Source organism: Crocuta crocuta, unplaced genomic scaffold (assembly GCF_008692635.1).
Source record: "Crocuta crocuta isolate KB4526 unplaced genomic scaffold, BGI_CrCroc_1.0 scaffold408, whole genome shotgun sequence".
In the NCBI taxonomy this organism is placed as follows: domain Eukaryota; kingdom Metazoa; phylum Chordata; class Mammalia; order Carnivora; family Hyaenidae; genus Crocuta; species Crocuta crocuta.
Genome location: NW_027527444.1, coordinates 5,707,146 through 5,723,035, shown reverse-complemented (window position 1 = coordinate 5,723,035; position 15,890 = coordinate 5,707,146). Strand labels below are relative to the sequence as shown.

Sequence of the window (15,890 nt, the reverse complement as noted above, 5' to 3'; positions counted from 1 at the left end):
ATATAGATGCAAGGAAGAAAGATTTTGTTACTGGAACCACATGCAAAGAAAAACTCCTAATTCCTAATACAGCTTTTGGTGAAAATCTCAAGACAACATCTAAATTAGATTATTATGACAAACTTCCTTTTTTATTTTGGCAAGTCCGTGTTTACAACGATTAGTAACAGTTCAAGGTAACTTTTTTTAATTGAAATATAATTGATGAATAACATTCCTGTTGTACTTTCCAAGGTAACATGGTTTTTATCCTAATGAAAATTCAGAATTCGTTAATATTTTAAAAAAATTTTAATGTTTATTTATTTTTGAGAGAGACACAGAGCATGAGTGGGGGAGAGACAGAGAAAGGGAAACCCAGAATCCAAAGCAGGAATAGAGGAAAAGGATTAAAGTAAACTGGGAGAAACAAAGAGCCATGTAGCTTGACTAAGCACTCACTACATGCCAGACACATTTCCTGATGTCCTTTGATTTCATAGTAACCTTGTTACATAGATGCCACTGTTATCTATACTTCACAAATGAGGACACTGACAAATGGAGGCTAAATAAGTTGCCCAAAGTGAAACAACGAGTACACTATGAAAGCAGAACTTTAATTCCTGTAGCATGGTGCTAAGCTTATTCTCATCTCTATGCCATTTGAGTTTATTTTTCACCCTTCCTGCATTTTAAAATAAGCTGCTTCTTGTTTCAGCCACTCAGGATCAATGGTGTTAAGGTGTACACTGAAAATGTGGACAAAAGGCAAATTATTTTGGACCTTCAGATTAGGTAAGTTTTTATTTGTGTCATAGTTGATGATGATTCAACAAAATACTAGCAAAGTGGATTCATCAATATATTAAAAGAATTATACACCATGACCAAGTGGGATTTATTCCCAGGGTGCAAGGATAGTTCAACATATGAAAATGAACCAAACACCACATTAACAGAATGAAGGAAGGAGGGAAACATGATCATCTCTGTTGATGTAGAAGAGGCATTTGACAAAATTCCATATTCTTTCATAATAAAAACACTCAACAAAATGGGAACAGAAGAAAACCACTTCAGTGTAATAAAAGGCATACGCGAGAATCCACAGCAAATATCCTCCTCAGTGGTATAAGACCAAGCTTTGCTTCCAAGACCAGGAGCATCTACATTCACCACTTCATGGCACTGGAAGTCCTATCCAGAGCCACTAGGCAGGAAGAAAAAGAAAAGGCATCCAGGTTGGAATGGAAGAAGTAAAATTGTCTCTGTTCACAGGTGATACGATCTTTGATGTAGAAAACCCTAAGGATTCACAAAAAAACCTCATTAGAATTAACAAGTGAATTTAACAAAGTAGCAGAATATAAAGTGTGCACACGCTCAAAAATCAGTTACATTCTATACACTAACCATGCACAATCCAAAAAAGAAATCAAGAAAAAATTTCATTTATAGTAGAATCAAAAAGAACCTGAGAACGTAAAAGACTTGTATAAAGAAAACTACAAAACATTGCTGTGAGAAATTACAGAAGACATAAGTAAATGGAAAGGCAGCCCATGTTCTTTGTTGGGGAAACTTAATATTATTAAATATCAACACTAAAGGCAATGTGTAGAATTCGTGCAGTCCATTTAATCACATATCTAATAAGGGATTACTATCTAGACTATATAAAGAACTTCTAAAATTCAACAACAACAACAAAAAACCAGTTCAGAAGTGGACAAAGATCTTGAATAGACATTTCGCCAAACAAGGTGTACAGATGGACAATAAACACATGAAAAGATGCTCCCCTCATTGATGATCAGGGAAATGCAAATCAAAACAATGAGCTACCACCTCACACCCATTAGGATGGCTATTGTCAGTAGAAGACAGCAAGTGTTGGTGAGGACGTAGAGAAATTGGACCCCTTGTGCACTGTTGGTGGGAATGTAAAATGGTGCAGTTGCTGTTGAAACCATAGTTTTCGCTCAAAAAAATTAAACATAGAATTACCATAAGACCCAGCAATTCCACTTCTGGGCCTATACCCAAAAGAATTGAAAACAAGGTTTCAAAGAGATATTTATACACCCACATTCACAGCCACATTATTGAGAGTAGCTAAAATGTGGAAACAATCTGGATGTTCATTGATGGGTGAATGGATAAGGAAAATGTGGTCTGTACATGCAGTGGAGTATTATTCAGCTTTTTATTTTATTTTTTTAAAAATTTTTTAATGTTTTTATTTATTTCTAGGAGAGAGAGAAAGACAGCGTGAGCAGGGGAGGGTCAGAGAGAGAGGGAATCACAGACTCTGAAACAGGCTCCAGGCTCTGAGCTGGCAGTCAGCACAGAGCCCGATGCGGGGCTCGAACCCACGAACANCCCCCCCCCCCCCAAAAAAAGGAAATTCTGACACATGCTACAACATGGATGAACCGTAAGGACATCATGCTGTGTGAAATAAACCTGTCACAAGAAGACAAGTACTGTATGATTCCACATACATGAAGTACCTAGTGTGATCACATTCATAGAGACAGAAAGTAGAAGGGCAGGTACTAGGGTTTGGGGGAGGGGACGTGGTAGGTTGTTTAAGGTGGCAGAGTTTGGCTTTGTCAAGATGAAGAGAGTCCTGGAGATGGTGGTGGTGATGGTTGCACAAGATGAATGTGCTTAACGCCTCTGAACTGTACACTTTGAAATGGTTAAGATGGGATATTTTAAGTTCTGTGTATTTTATTACAATAAAAAATAATTGGGAAAAATGTTAATTGAGGACAGGCACCACACCTGGCAGATAAAGGTGGTTTTCTTTAGTTCTTGACCTCATGCTTTGTGAACATGCTCCTGGCTTCCCGCATCCCTGTGAGGCCTGGTTACACACTGTGCAAGGGGCAGCTGCTGAAGTGTGTGGACTGACAGACACGGTTCACAGTTTTGTTTTTTTGATCTTTGACTAAGGATCATTTTATAATGTCATCTTTGAGTTTTTAAAGTGTATAAATATAGTAAATGACTGTTGGTACCAGTTACCTTTACTTTAGAAAGGAACATGGACTACCTTTAAAGATCTGATGGAAAATCTACATCTTTAAAATCCCAGACAATACTGCGAGCACTGTTGTCACTGTAGAATAAAATGAGGAAGCCCCCCTGGGTCTTCAGCTTAGGTGGACTCCGAGACTGTCCACTAGGCTGATGAGCTTCATGAGGATGGAAACTTTCAAGTTCTCTTGTTCCAGCACCAAGGAGGGTTTCATACACATTTGAAGGAATTGGTTAATGGATACAGTTGTGAAGATGTCTGGCTTTCATGGTTTTAGCAGCCGTAACAACACATGCAGAGTATGCTGCTCAGATGTTTATGTCTCAAAAAAAAAAACTGCATTCCATTATTTTGTGTGTTCCAGACAGTGACCTTAATTAGATTATTAGCAGTAAAGATGGGGAAGGAGTAATTGACAGATTGAGAAAATAAAGTGATCGCAGCTTACAGTGAAGAAGAGGCAAGTTTCAAGATGGTTTAAAAAAATTTTTTTTTAATGTTTATTTTTGAGAGAGAGAGAGCGCTAGAGCATGGGAGGGGCAGAGAAAAAGGGAGACACAGAGAATCTGAATAGTTCTAGGATCTGAGCTAGCAGCACAGAGCCTGACACAAGGCTCAAACTCACGGACCATGAGATCATGTCCTGAGCCAAAGTCGGTCACTTCACCAATTGAGCCACTCAGGCGCCCCTCAAGGCAGTTTTATAACAGGTGATTTTACTAGATAGATCCAGAGTCACGCTCAGGGAGAAGAATCTATTGGTGCTGGCTTTAACGTCAGGGAATACATGTTGGGAGAATTCATCCCAGATGTTTTTCGTTACTATTTTACTTGTGTTCTTAGACACTGTCTTTCCTGCATTTATCAAACTTACCCAGACATTCTCAGGCAGGAGCAGGAACATGATGTGCTGCTTCAGGAATTGAGGATGGTAGTCAGATTGTAGAGGCCCCACACAGAACACAGGCGATGTCTCATGCTCCTATCAGAAATAGATGCAAGCCTGCCATTCAGCACCGTGCTCTGTCCATGCTGTTTTGTTGGCTTTGTATTAATGATTGAAATGACTTGATCTTTGAGTAAAATTGGTGCCTCCCAAATAGATGCATCATTTCTAACCTTTGATGCCCAGAGCCCTCGAGCACTGCTGTTAGTTTTCTCAGAACTGGGGAGCATGGGTGCAAAATTTACTTCTGGTGAAATATAAACTTTTTCGATGTTTTAAACAAAAGCTGTTGTTTATAAAACAAATGAAAACTATATTACATCAAGCAATTGATCCAGAAATTGCATTTTGAGAAGTGACACGTGTAATCAGTGTGGCAGGTATCAAATCTGCTAGCAGGGGACATCTGCAGTTCTGGGCATTAAAGACTCAAATCTGGGCCTCAGGTTTGCCTACAGGCTGATTTTGGTTGCTTTGCTGTCGTTTTAGTCAGATTATGTACCTTGCAGATCTGTGGTGATTAAGTGACAGTAATACAGAATTTTTTCTTTACTAGTTTTGTAGGGAACTGTGAGATTGACTTGGAGATCAAACGATATTTTTGTAGAGCTGGTGTGCAAAGTATACAGGTAAGGTTTTTAAAGCTTCATAGTCTTCTAAAATTCCCTATGCTGTATTCAAAAAGAAAATTGTGAAGTTTTTATTAACTCAGAATTTCTTTGAAGTTAAGTTTTCTATTTGTAGGTTATACTTGAGAGACACCTGAAGTCAGAAGTCACTAAGAGGGTCATGAGTCCTCCTACTTGAGTCAGTAAATGGCCTATGGAGTTGCCTTCTATGACATGTTTTGGTTTCCCATTTGAATTTAGATTCATGGTACAATGCGGGTGATCCTGGAGCCGTTGATTGGAGACATGCCCTTAGTGGGAGCCTTGTCTGTCTTCTTCCTTAGGAAACCAGTAAGTCAATGCTGATTTCATTTTTCCTATTCATTGGCGAGACCAAGTAAAGCAGAGAAATAGTCTGTCCTTCCCTCACTTTTCCCTTTTCTGACACCTGAATTCTATTTTCATACTTCTTTAAAATGCTCTTAATGGAGGCCTTAATCTCTTAATAGACAGCTTTTTTCCTGATTATGAAAATAATGTTATAGAAAATTTGAAAATACAGACTTTTTATTTTTAAATGTTTATTTTTGAGAGATTGGGAGGAGCAGAGAGCGGGGGCAGAAGAATCAAAGCAAGCTCTGTGCTGAGCCTAGAGCCTGATTGGGATTTTCTCTCTCTCCCTCTCCGCCCCTCCCTGCTCGTGCTTTCTCTCTCAAAATAAATAAAGAAACTAAAAAAAAAGTCATTCCTACCTAGGAGACTCCTCACCTTAGCCCCTCCCCCTCCCTTTGACTCCTAAGTCTCCCCCCCCTCACCTGGGTGGTCCTTACCTATAAGGCTCCTCCTTACCTGGGTTCTTGCAGCCTCTGACTGTCTTCCGTAGACTGCACTCTTGGGGTGGCTTCCCAAGGTGCATGCTGACCCACTAGGGAGCATCTCTTCCTTACAGTCAGTCATCATGGTCTAGATGGGGTCCTCTTCAGCCTCGTTTCCTGGCACTGCCCCGATGGGCATCCTGATTTCCAGCCACAGGGAAGAATCATAATCCAAGGATAGTATCAACCCCCATTGTCTGTCCCTCCCTCCCGTTGTCTTTTCCTTTTCCCAGAACTCTGTCTTCATCCTTTGTTTCATCCTTTCCAGAGACACAGGTGGTCACCTTTCCAAAACTGTTTTCCCTTGATGCTGTACTGTCCTGTGAATTCTGGCACACTTCTTGTTAACTCTTTGAAAGCCACAGCCATACCTGTCTCCATACAGTTCAGTTAATATCTGATGAATGAATTGGTCTGTTTCTTAAGTATCTTTTCATGATATACTGCTTTTGTGACCTTTGTGAGTCCTTTCTGGAGGTTTAAAATGGGATCATTAATTTTTATAATTTGATTTAAATAACTTAATACAAATTATTATTGTTGGGTTTTTTAAATATGGGTGTATTTAGACCAGACTACAAGTGGTATTTTTTCTCTATGTAAAAACACAAGAATTATGTGTCTTTACCTTATGTTACCACTAAAATTCTGATTTGATTTTTATTGCTTAATTAATGAGGTTATTTTTAATGTATTGTAACTACACAAAACACAGTAAAATTAAAAAGGAATTAAGGAATCTCTGTTAAAATTTATTAAAATTTTAAGAAATGAAGAGCTCTATAAAAGAATTAGAATTCATGGGACTTTTTCCACATGTTGGTTCCTTAAAAGCCTTCATGTTTAACAACCTTTATTCTTTAATGAATATAAAAAACTAATCTTTAGCAGATGGCAAAGTATTTTTAATTTATAGGAAATTTTGAACAATTAAAAGAAAAACCTTTTTTCAGTTCAGAAAACAGTGAAACCCAAATCATTTTTTTGTTTGTTTGAAAATTCTTTTTTTTTTCTTAGTTTATTGTCAAGTTGGTTTCCATAACACCCAGTGCTCATCCCTACAAGTGCCCTCCTCCGTGCCCGNCTCCGATTTGCTCATTTTTGCCACTCTGACTGGCGTGAGGTGGTATCTCAGTGTGCTTTTGATTTGTATTTTCCTGATGTTGAGGGACATTGAGCATCAAAATGCAAATCTTTAAATCTCCCTCAAAACTTACTAATACTCTTCTTAGGTTGGATCTGCCATCGGTTTATTAACTTTAAAAATAACATTGTAATACAACTTCCAAACAAAATCTTAGTGTCAGAAATGGAGGAGGCTGTGAAAAGTTCAGAATCGTTCATTTCCTTATATGGTGAGTAAAGTCTCCAAACATATGGAGAGAAGGGAATTTTTTTTTCCAGTTATTTTCAACTGGAAAATATGAGTACAGAACTCACTACTGGCTGCCAAGTAATTCTTTGTCACCCCAANGAAGTAACCAGATGATATAAAAGTACAGTGCCAGAGACTCTCATGAAGCCTTTGTACATTTTTGTTCTTGTTGATTTGTTTAGTTTTGATAATGTGCTACCTGTTTAAAGAAAAAAAAAAACAACTAAAAATTTCTGAAGTGACCCAACTTTTTTGGAGCACAGTGAAGGCGGTGTGGTTAAAGTGGCAGATTTGGGCACCCTCCAGCCTGGTCTTCTACCCCTGGTCTTTCTTTTCTGACCGTGTGCATTGCGTGGTTTGTTTAATCTCTGTAAGCCCAGGTTTCCCCATCTGTAATGTGGAGATGAAATGTCAGTGGGTGTTTCCCCATTTGTCACAGGGGGACTACCTCACAAGATTAAATGCCAGTAGGAGTAAAACAGTAGGTGCATTAGCCTGGTGCATAGTAAGTCCTCAGATTTTTAAGAAATTAAATATTTTCCTACACATAGGTATAGCATTTTGGTGGATCTTAACACCAGAAGTCAAGTTTTGGTAAATACAGTGACTTAAGTGAAGGTTCTGGTAAGAGCTGGAGTAAGCCAGTGTCTCCCCCTTACATATGTCCTGGGAACTGGCCACTCACTGATGCTAACATGAGTGTTGTTGGAATTCCCTCGCACACAGACATAGGGGATTTTGGTATCCTCGGTTCTGTCTTTCCCTGGGGTACAGATTAGCTTAGAGTAAATCCAGGAGATGATCTGAGGTGTGCTACGAACGTGTTTATCCTAAGAGGGTCCTCCCACCTACCAGAGGGCATACTTCCTGAGTCTTTGAACCACAGATTGTATTTCTCCATCTGTAAAAATGGAAATAACATCTTCCTTTTACAGTGATTGTGAGTAGAACTTGAGTCCTGTTAGCTACAACTCCAGCAACCGAGATCCCTTAATCAAAGGATGGGAGAAAAAGGAAAGCCTTTATTTAAATGAAATTAGTATGTATTGCTGTGTCTCAAAACCTACTGGAATGCAGAATTTGAAAGCCTTTGAAACTCTCACCCATGCCTGTTAGGCCTTTGCTCCATTCTCTCTTCCCTCTGAGACCACCTTCCTCTGGTCGTCCAGTCCACAGGCCAGAAACAAGGCTGCCAGTGCACTCAAGAGGCAGTGAATCTTCCTGGCTCCCTTTCCCTGTTCCATCTGGGTCAGATACAGACCTCTAGACCAGCTGGGAGGAGGAAGGTTGCAGTGTGTGAATCAGGCTCCTGGAAGCCAGTCCCTGCAACCCTGTGTGGAAAGGAAGGGCTGGGCAGACATGCCCCAGAGTCCACTGGACGGGAGAGGGTCCCAGACTTAGAGCACTCATCAGGTCACCTGGGAGCTTTAGGGCTATTTACCTGCCAGGTGTTCTCCGAGCATCTTGGATCTCTGCTTTGATACCTTTCATTATTTTGGATAGTCTTGCCCTACCCCCAGTAGGAGAGAGAAGGGAGCTCCCCACTGCCCTCATCTGCCCTGAGTCTTGGGGCTGGCCCTCTTTCAAGTGACCTTGCTTTCTTCTCATGCTTTTGCCTTTGGTGGATCTTATGCAGGAGTGAGTCTGCACACCTACCTCCAGCAGCACAGGGTCTAATGGCCAGATCCTGGGATGGTGTCCTATGCTCCTCAAGATCTAGGGTGTGTTTTCTTCTCATCTCCCCCAGTTCCAGTGAGCCTTTACCTATGTGTCCCTTCTCCCCGTGGCTTCTCTTCCTTACAGTAGAAGGTGGTATTTATGTCTCCCAAAGCGCTGCTCCCTCCCTGGTCTCACCCCTGCAAGAAACGCTCTCCCCAGCCTCTGTTGCACACATGCACTGCTCTGCCCACCAAGTGAGTTGCAGATGCCCTGTATCTGTGGATTTCAAAGGGCTTACTCTGGCTCACCTGCACTTGGCCTCTAACAGTCAGGATCTAGCTGGAACCTCCCAGTTGCCCTCTGGTACCTCAGCCACTCTCAGAGCTTCCCAGAAGGAAGGGTTCGTGGACCTGTCTTCTCAGCTGTCTTGTGGATTCAACAGTGATGCTCTTCCCAGGTTTCTACATCCTAGAGGGAAGCTGGAAGTCCCATAAGTTTCAAAATAAAGAAAAACATTCTTGACTTTTTACCATCAGTGAAAACTGACTAGTTGAAAAACTCTGGAGAAGGGTGGGTGGCACCAGTCTGTTTTATCAGACTTCCCAGGTGACTCGTGGTCTGTGCTGAACAACTTTGTGCATCTAGAACACTGGCATATAGTAAGTGCTGAAATCAATTGACTGTACATTTTATTTTACTACATCCATCAGACCATGAGTTTCTGGAAAAGCAGAGAGGAGAAAGGCACGTCTGTGGTTTTCATGACATAACCAGATTGGTGTTGTGCCACTGGAACTGTAACCACATTACTGATCCCGTTTCTTCTAGAAGAACTACAGCAGCCCTGAGGGATGATGGGAAAACTGTCTCACTGCCTCTTGCCCCAGACATCTTAGTCCCCTGGGTTGGGGGGGCGGGGCACAGACTGTTCCTGCGCTTCCTGCTTCCCGTGCACTGCCTGGGTCCCGGCCTTCTCGTGGCTGCCTTCTCAGGCCTCATACTCACACTTGTTCTCATGTACGCTCATTTTCACACTCATTCTTATGCTCGTTCTTACGTGTTCTCTAACACACTTGCTCTTTCTCAAGTTTGTTCTTACACAGTCTCACACATGCATTCACTCTTACACTTGTTCTCATGTACATTCATTCTCGTGCTCGTTCTCTCATGCTAGTTCTTACACATTCTCACATGTTCACACTCACACTTGTTCTCATGTACACTCATTCTCATTCACTGTTTTTCTCACACTTATTCTTACACATACACACATTCTCATGTGCTCTCATGTTTTCACTTACCCGTGCTTGCTCATTCTCTTACACGCTCGTTTTTACACGTTGCTCACAACTCACATGCTCATTTTCTCACATATAAGTTCTCCCTCCACTCTCTTCATTCCTTCCTCCTCTGTGGCTCTGGGCTTTTCTTGTCCCTACCTCCCCTGTGCTCAAGAACATGACATCCCCTCCTTCAGGCCCTTGAAAGGGCCCCTTCCCTGGGGGCTGTTTCTTGCATTCAGATCTCTTCTTAAACCTAGCTGAATCCTGCCCTTCTGAAATCCTATTCATGCCTCCCTGGTGTTTTATTTCTCTGAACTTGGATAGCATTTAAATGTATGTCATCGATTTGACAAAGGTCATGAGAGTAAGCCCTCTGTCATATGATGTTTTATAATCTCTAGGTTTTTTTAAAAAAAAATTTAGGGGCACCTGGGTGGCTCCGTTGGTTAAGCGTCTGACTTTGGCTCAGGTCATGATCTCACGGTTCGTGGGTTCGAGCCCTGAGTCCGGCTCTGTGCTGACAGCTAGCTCAGAGCCTGGAGCCTGTCTTTGGATTCTGTGTCTCCCTCTCTTTCTGACCCTTCCCTGCTCATGCTGTCTCTCTCTCAAAAATAAATAAAACATTAAAATTTTTTTTGATTTTTAAAAAAAATTTTAATATTTTTATTTTTGAGAGAGAGTGTGAGCGCACACACGTGCATGAGCGGGAGAGGTGCAGAGACGGAGAGAGGGAGACACAGAAACTGAAGCAGGATCTGAGTTGTCAGCACAGAACCCAACACAGGACTCGAACCCATGAACTGCGAGATCATGACCTGAATGGAAGTCAGATGCTCAACTGACTGTGCCACCCAGGTGCCCTTATAATCTCTAGTTTTAAAGTCCCTTTCAGGGCACCGACCTTTGACAGAACTTCTCATTAATCTTTGGATGTTACCCAAGCTTTCTGCTTCAACAAGATGCCCCAGGCTCATCAACCTGAAATCAGCTGTTTCTTCAGAATCCCTTGGAAATGCGTTTAGAGATCAGGATCAGGGCGATGGCCAGTGCTGGTTGCCCCAGGCTGCCATGGCTTCTGTACCTGTTCTTTTCGTGGGGGGATGGAGGTGTGCAGGGCACCAATACGAGTTTATACTGATATTTGCAATAAGTTTGTATTTCATTTCTCTTACTCTGAAAAATAGTAGTCTTTCAGGATTTCTTAAAGTTGCTTTTTTTTTTTTTTTTTTAAGTTTTGTTTTATCCAAAACAAACTTGACTCTTCTAGTTCATATTTATTTATAACTATCCACTTCCCAAAGGGATTTGAGAAGTTTTATTGCTGCAACTATATGGGTAACTGAAATTATGCAATTTCTTGTAGCATTTCTTCAATAAATATAAGGCACAAGTCAGTGTTTCTAATCAAGTTTTTTTTTTTTTTACCTATCTACATCCACTAAATGGAATTAAAAAAAATTTTTTTAATGTTTTTGTTTTATTTTTGAGAGAGAGACAGAGCACAAGAGGTGGAGGGGCAGAGAGAGAGGGAAACACAGAATCCAAAGCAGGCTACAGGCTCTGAGTTGTCAGCACAGAGCCTCATGTGGGGCTCGGACCCATAAACTGTGAGATCATCTCCTGAGCCAAAGTCAGACACTTAACCGGCTGAGCCACCCAGGTGCCTCCAAATGGAATCTTATCTTAGCCAACTATGTAGGAATTATCTGAGTAAATGCCCAAATACCCAGTAGAAAAATGAGCAAAATAAAATACAAGTTAATGAATGGATAGAACATGTTCCACTAATAACAGGAAAATGCAAATTGAAACTGTGATAAAGTACCATTTTTTGAACTACCAGGTGGACTGACTTTTAATACCTGTTTTCGGTGAGGGTATAAAGAAAGAACATTTTATACATTTTGGGTGGGAATATAAATCAGTACAATATTTTTCTTCTTTAGGGCAATTGGGTAGCATCTGTCAACATAAAAAATGAACTTATGGGGACACCTGGCTGTCTCAGTCCATGGAGCATTCGACTCTTGATTTTGGGGATGTGAGTTCAAGCCCCACATTGGCTGTGGAGATTACTTTAAAAAAATAAAAAATTTTTAGGGCACCTGAGTGACCCAGTTAAGCATCTGACTCTTAATTTCAGCTTAGGTCACGATCTCATGGTTTGTGGGATCAAGCCCCACATCAGGCTCTGCACTGATAACACAGAGCCTGCTTGGGATTCTCTCGCTCTGCCCCTCCCCTGCTTGTGCTCTCTCTCTTTCTCAAAATAAATAAACTTTAAATTTTTTTAAAAATATAAGAGTTGAAAGTAAAATAAAATTTAAAAAATTTTTCAAATGAGCATATATCTGACCCAAACTTTGACTTTTTAAATGCTAGTCTACATATGCTACAAGAACATATATGTAAGATTTTCACTGAATCATCGCTTACAATAAAAAAAAATTATAAATATTCTAAGTGCTCATCAATAGAAGGAAAGGCATATAAATTATTATTTGATTTTACTGGAGGAAACTGATGGTATCAAAAAGCAAAACAAAAAAAGAGATAGCTCTTCATGTACCAATAAAGGACAGTGGCTTTGATTTTTTCCAAGTGAAAAGCAAGATGTAGGACAGTATTATGTACTAACTCATTTTATTTATAAAGAAACCTGTATGATTTGATAATTAGAAATCATCTGGATACTTAATGTTTTTGTGCTTTGTTTTAAACAGCTGATAGAAATTAACTGGACAGGACTGACTAATCTTCTGGACATCCCTGGATTAAAGTGAGTATGATGTCATGGCCTGTGGTTAGCACGTTTACGATGTCGTATGCACTTGGTAGTGTCATGAAAATGACACAGAACTGGTGAGGCCGGTGTCACCAAGGCACAATCGAGCCTGCTCGCGGGCTGTCCCCTGTGACTCCGGTGGAAATGAGCGAAAGGAGAGTGGGTAAGAGTGTTAGACTGGATCCCTCGCCCTTTATTTTACTTTTTACTCATCGTGAGGCATCTTTAATTTTTATTTTTTAAGTAGGCTCCACATCTGGAGTGGAGCTTAAACTCATGACCCTGAGATCAAGAGTCACATGCTCTACCAACTGAGCCACCCAGGTGCCCCAAGTTTTGGTGTCTTAGAAAAGTAGCAGCCTTTTAATAACTTGCAAGTTAATTTTTAAATTTGGTTTTAATTATTTTCCCAGAAAAATAAAGGAAACTTTAAAAAGAAATATATATATATTTTAAAACTTGACTTCTGGGTTCTCAGGCTGTGCTGCTGCCTTCTGTTCCTCCAGCACCTCCTCACAGAGGGTAGATGTAGGTACTGGCCTGGGAACATGTAAGGTCACCCAGGAGTCTGGGTGTGAGAGCTGAGAAAGCTTGAGTTTCTGTCTCACATCCCTGGGAGTCCCTCCACTATTCTGTAGCAGTCTCACATTTAAAACATGAGTGATTTTGCCCAAAATAAGCTTATGAAACTGTGAAGGGCACATTCCTGCTTGAAAGAAATGAAGGCTTCCTCATTGCCTTCGTACCTGATGGAAGGCAACTGTTTGCGGCAAACCTGTTAGTTGTTGCCAGGCAGAAGGTTCTAGAATCCTGCCTTTGCTATTTACTATTATATTTGAGGGTTAAAATACATCACTTATTGGTTACAGTTACATATGTTCCTAGTAGATAACTTTTTAATCTTTGTTTTCCTGAAATAACTCAGAAATTTTTTTTTTTTCCTATTCCGTGTATTTGTTTATGCCCCTAAATGGCCATTGGAAAGACCTTTATTTTGTTTCATTATCAGGGAATAGTTAGGACTTTAATAAAGTGAGGCATAGTGGGGCACCTGGGTGGCTCAGTCGGTTAAGAGTCTGACATCAACTCTGGTCATAATCTCACGGCTTGGGAGTTTGAGCCCCACAAACTGTCTTGCTGACAGCTCAGAACCTGGAGCGTACTTCAGGTTCTGTGTCTCCCTCTCTCTCTCTGCCCCTCCCTTGCTGTGCTCTGTCTCTGTCTCTCTGTCTCTCTCTCAAAAATAAATAAACATTTAAAAAAATAATCAAGTGAGTCCTAATAATAAAAATCTTTGTTAGGTACTGTGGTTTAATGGATCTAGAAAATACTGTTATTTTTAAAAGATCTTTGCGAAGAATGGACAACTTTATGAGTTCTTGAGTATTCATTAAGATTCTCTTTGGAAGCAGAACACCCAACTTTTATTTTTAAATAAAAAAGCAAATTAATGAGTAGGGGGTGCCTGGGCTGGCTCAGTCAGAGAAATATGTGACTCTTGATCTCAGGGTCATGAGTTTGAACCCCACTTTGGGTGTAGAGATTGCTTAAATACATAAACTTTAAAAAGCAAAGTAAATGATAAATAAATACTGTTTTTTAAGACAGCTTGTTCATGTATCCAGCCAGTAAGTACTGGATGCCTGCTATGAGCCGGACACTGTTGTTAGTGCTGGAGTGTAGCTGTGAACAGAACAGCCACACTCCTGTCACGGAGCTCCACTTCCAGTGGCGTGTTCGCGGCTCCTGTCAGTGAGCAGTCTGGAGCATTGTTGGAATGAGGTCCGGCAGGTGTTGGGGTCCAAATGATGCCCTAAGCGCCCTCTGTCCAGCTCGTAATTCTACTCGTCTCTGTGTGGGCTTGTTGTCAGGTAGGCTCTTGCTGTGAAATCACAGCTTCTGGTTTGTGTCCTTTGTGCTTAGCAACTTCAGCCTAAAAAGAACCTTCTGCTGGTGCCAGCATGAGTTCCAGGGCCGACTTCTGTTTGCCCACCTGCCCTTGGACACACCGTGTGATTCTGATGATCAAGCCTCATTCCTACTCCCAAAGGAGGAGGGGGGGACCAGGGGGAGGGGTAGGGAGAAGCAGAGGAAGAATTTGCAGCAGGCCTTTCATCCGTGGGGACGGATGCTGCTCAGCCAGCAAAACAAAAAAATCACTGTTGCCATTTAGTGTGGAAAGTGTTTCCTCTGTGTATCATGGGAGGACTGAAATAAACACCGGCTAGTCCAGAGCAGCTACCTAGCAGCTACGCTGTAAATAGCATTGTATTAGCTCCCTTACAGGGTGAGCCAGAGGGCATATTTTGCCTTGGCAAGCTTGCAGCTGGGGGAAGCCAGTGCCTGATCATTTACTTAAAAGAGAGATACAGGCGCACCTGGCTGTTTCAGTCAGTAGAGCATGTGATTCTTGATCTTGGGGTTGTGAGTTCAAGCCCCATGTTGGGTATAGAGGCTACTGAAAAAAAATTAGGGGCACCTGGTGGCTCAGTCGGTTAAGCGTCCGACTTCAGCTCAGGTCATGATGTCACAGTTTGTGACTTCTAGCCATGTGTTGGGCTCTGTGCTGACCGCTCAGAGCCTGGAGCCTGTTTCAGGTTCTGTGTCTACCTCTCTCTCTGCCCCTCTCCCACTCGTATGCAAATATATAACATTTTGTGTTTATATAAATTTTATGTAATAAAGTATATACTTAACAAAATTTGAGCTGTGCTTTCTCAAACTTTCTATCAAATCACAGTTATGATAAGTCTTATGTTATAAAAGTAAATAGTAACTTTGAACCTAACATAACGAAATCTTGCCTTGAGCATTATAAAATGAACATCTACATGCTGTATTCATTGATTATAAAAACGAAAGGTATCATAAAATAACAATAATATTTGAATTGCTGCACGTTAGCATAAATTTTGACTATACCCCCGGGTTTCAACAAAGAGCCCTAAACTGAGTGCTAAAGACTATAAGGGACGAGAATTAGGATAGAAACAAAAGTAAGGTGAGGAGCCGGCAGTTCCGAAGGACAAAGAGGACTGGACACGATAGGAAGCCGTTGCAGTGTGACGAGACCATGACAGCAGCCAGGACAAGCAGAGAGGCGGTGGGAGCAGCAGCTCTGGAAATTCTGCAGGAGCCTGGGCGTGTGCACAGGGGTGAGGCTGGCCTGCTGCTGCTTTCCTGGGTGCAGGGCCTGAGTGTGCTCAGCTAGGCTGTCGGAGAGGCGGTGGGCCTGCCACCATAGTGGCTAAAGGATTCTTGAAAGCAAATCTTGATCAAAGGGTTTTCTGTTGCAGCAGATTTTTTCAGTAGAAACAAAAGCAGCAGCAGG

The 15,890-nt window shown here is 41.3% G+C and overlaps 1 protein-coding gene across 3 annotated transcripts in view; it reads left to right on the top strand.

The window, feature by feature from the left end:
- Nucleotides 1-15,890, top strand: part of ESYT2 (extended synaptotagmin 2) — a 74,604-nt gene that overhangs the window by 22,972 nt on the left and 35,742 nt on the right. For 2 of the 3 annotated variants that reach the window (XM_077761434.1, XM_077761425.1), the window contains exons 4-7: nt 701-777; nt 4,531-4,603; nt 4,844-4,933; nt 12,498-12,553. In XM_077761434.1, coding sequence (XP_077617560.1) covers nt 701-777; nt 4,531-4,603; nt 4,844-4,933; nt 12,498-12,553 — 296 coding nt within the window. Of the gene's footprint in view, nt 1-700; nt 778-4,530; nt 4,604-4,843; nt 4,934-12,497; nt 12,554-15,890 lie in introns of those variants that run through there. The other variant, XM_077761440.1, reaches the window with a different exon arrangement.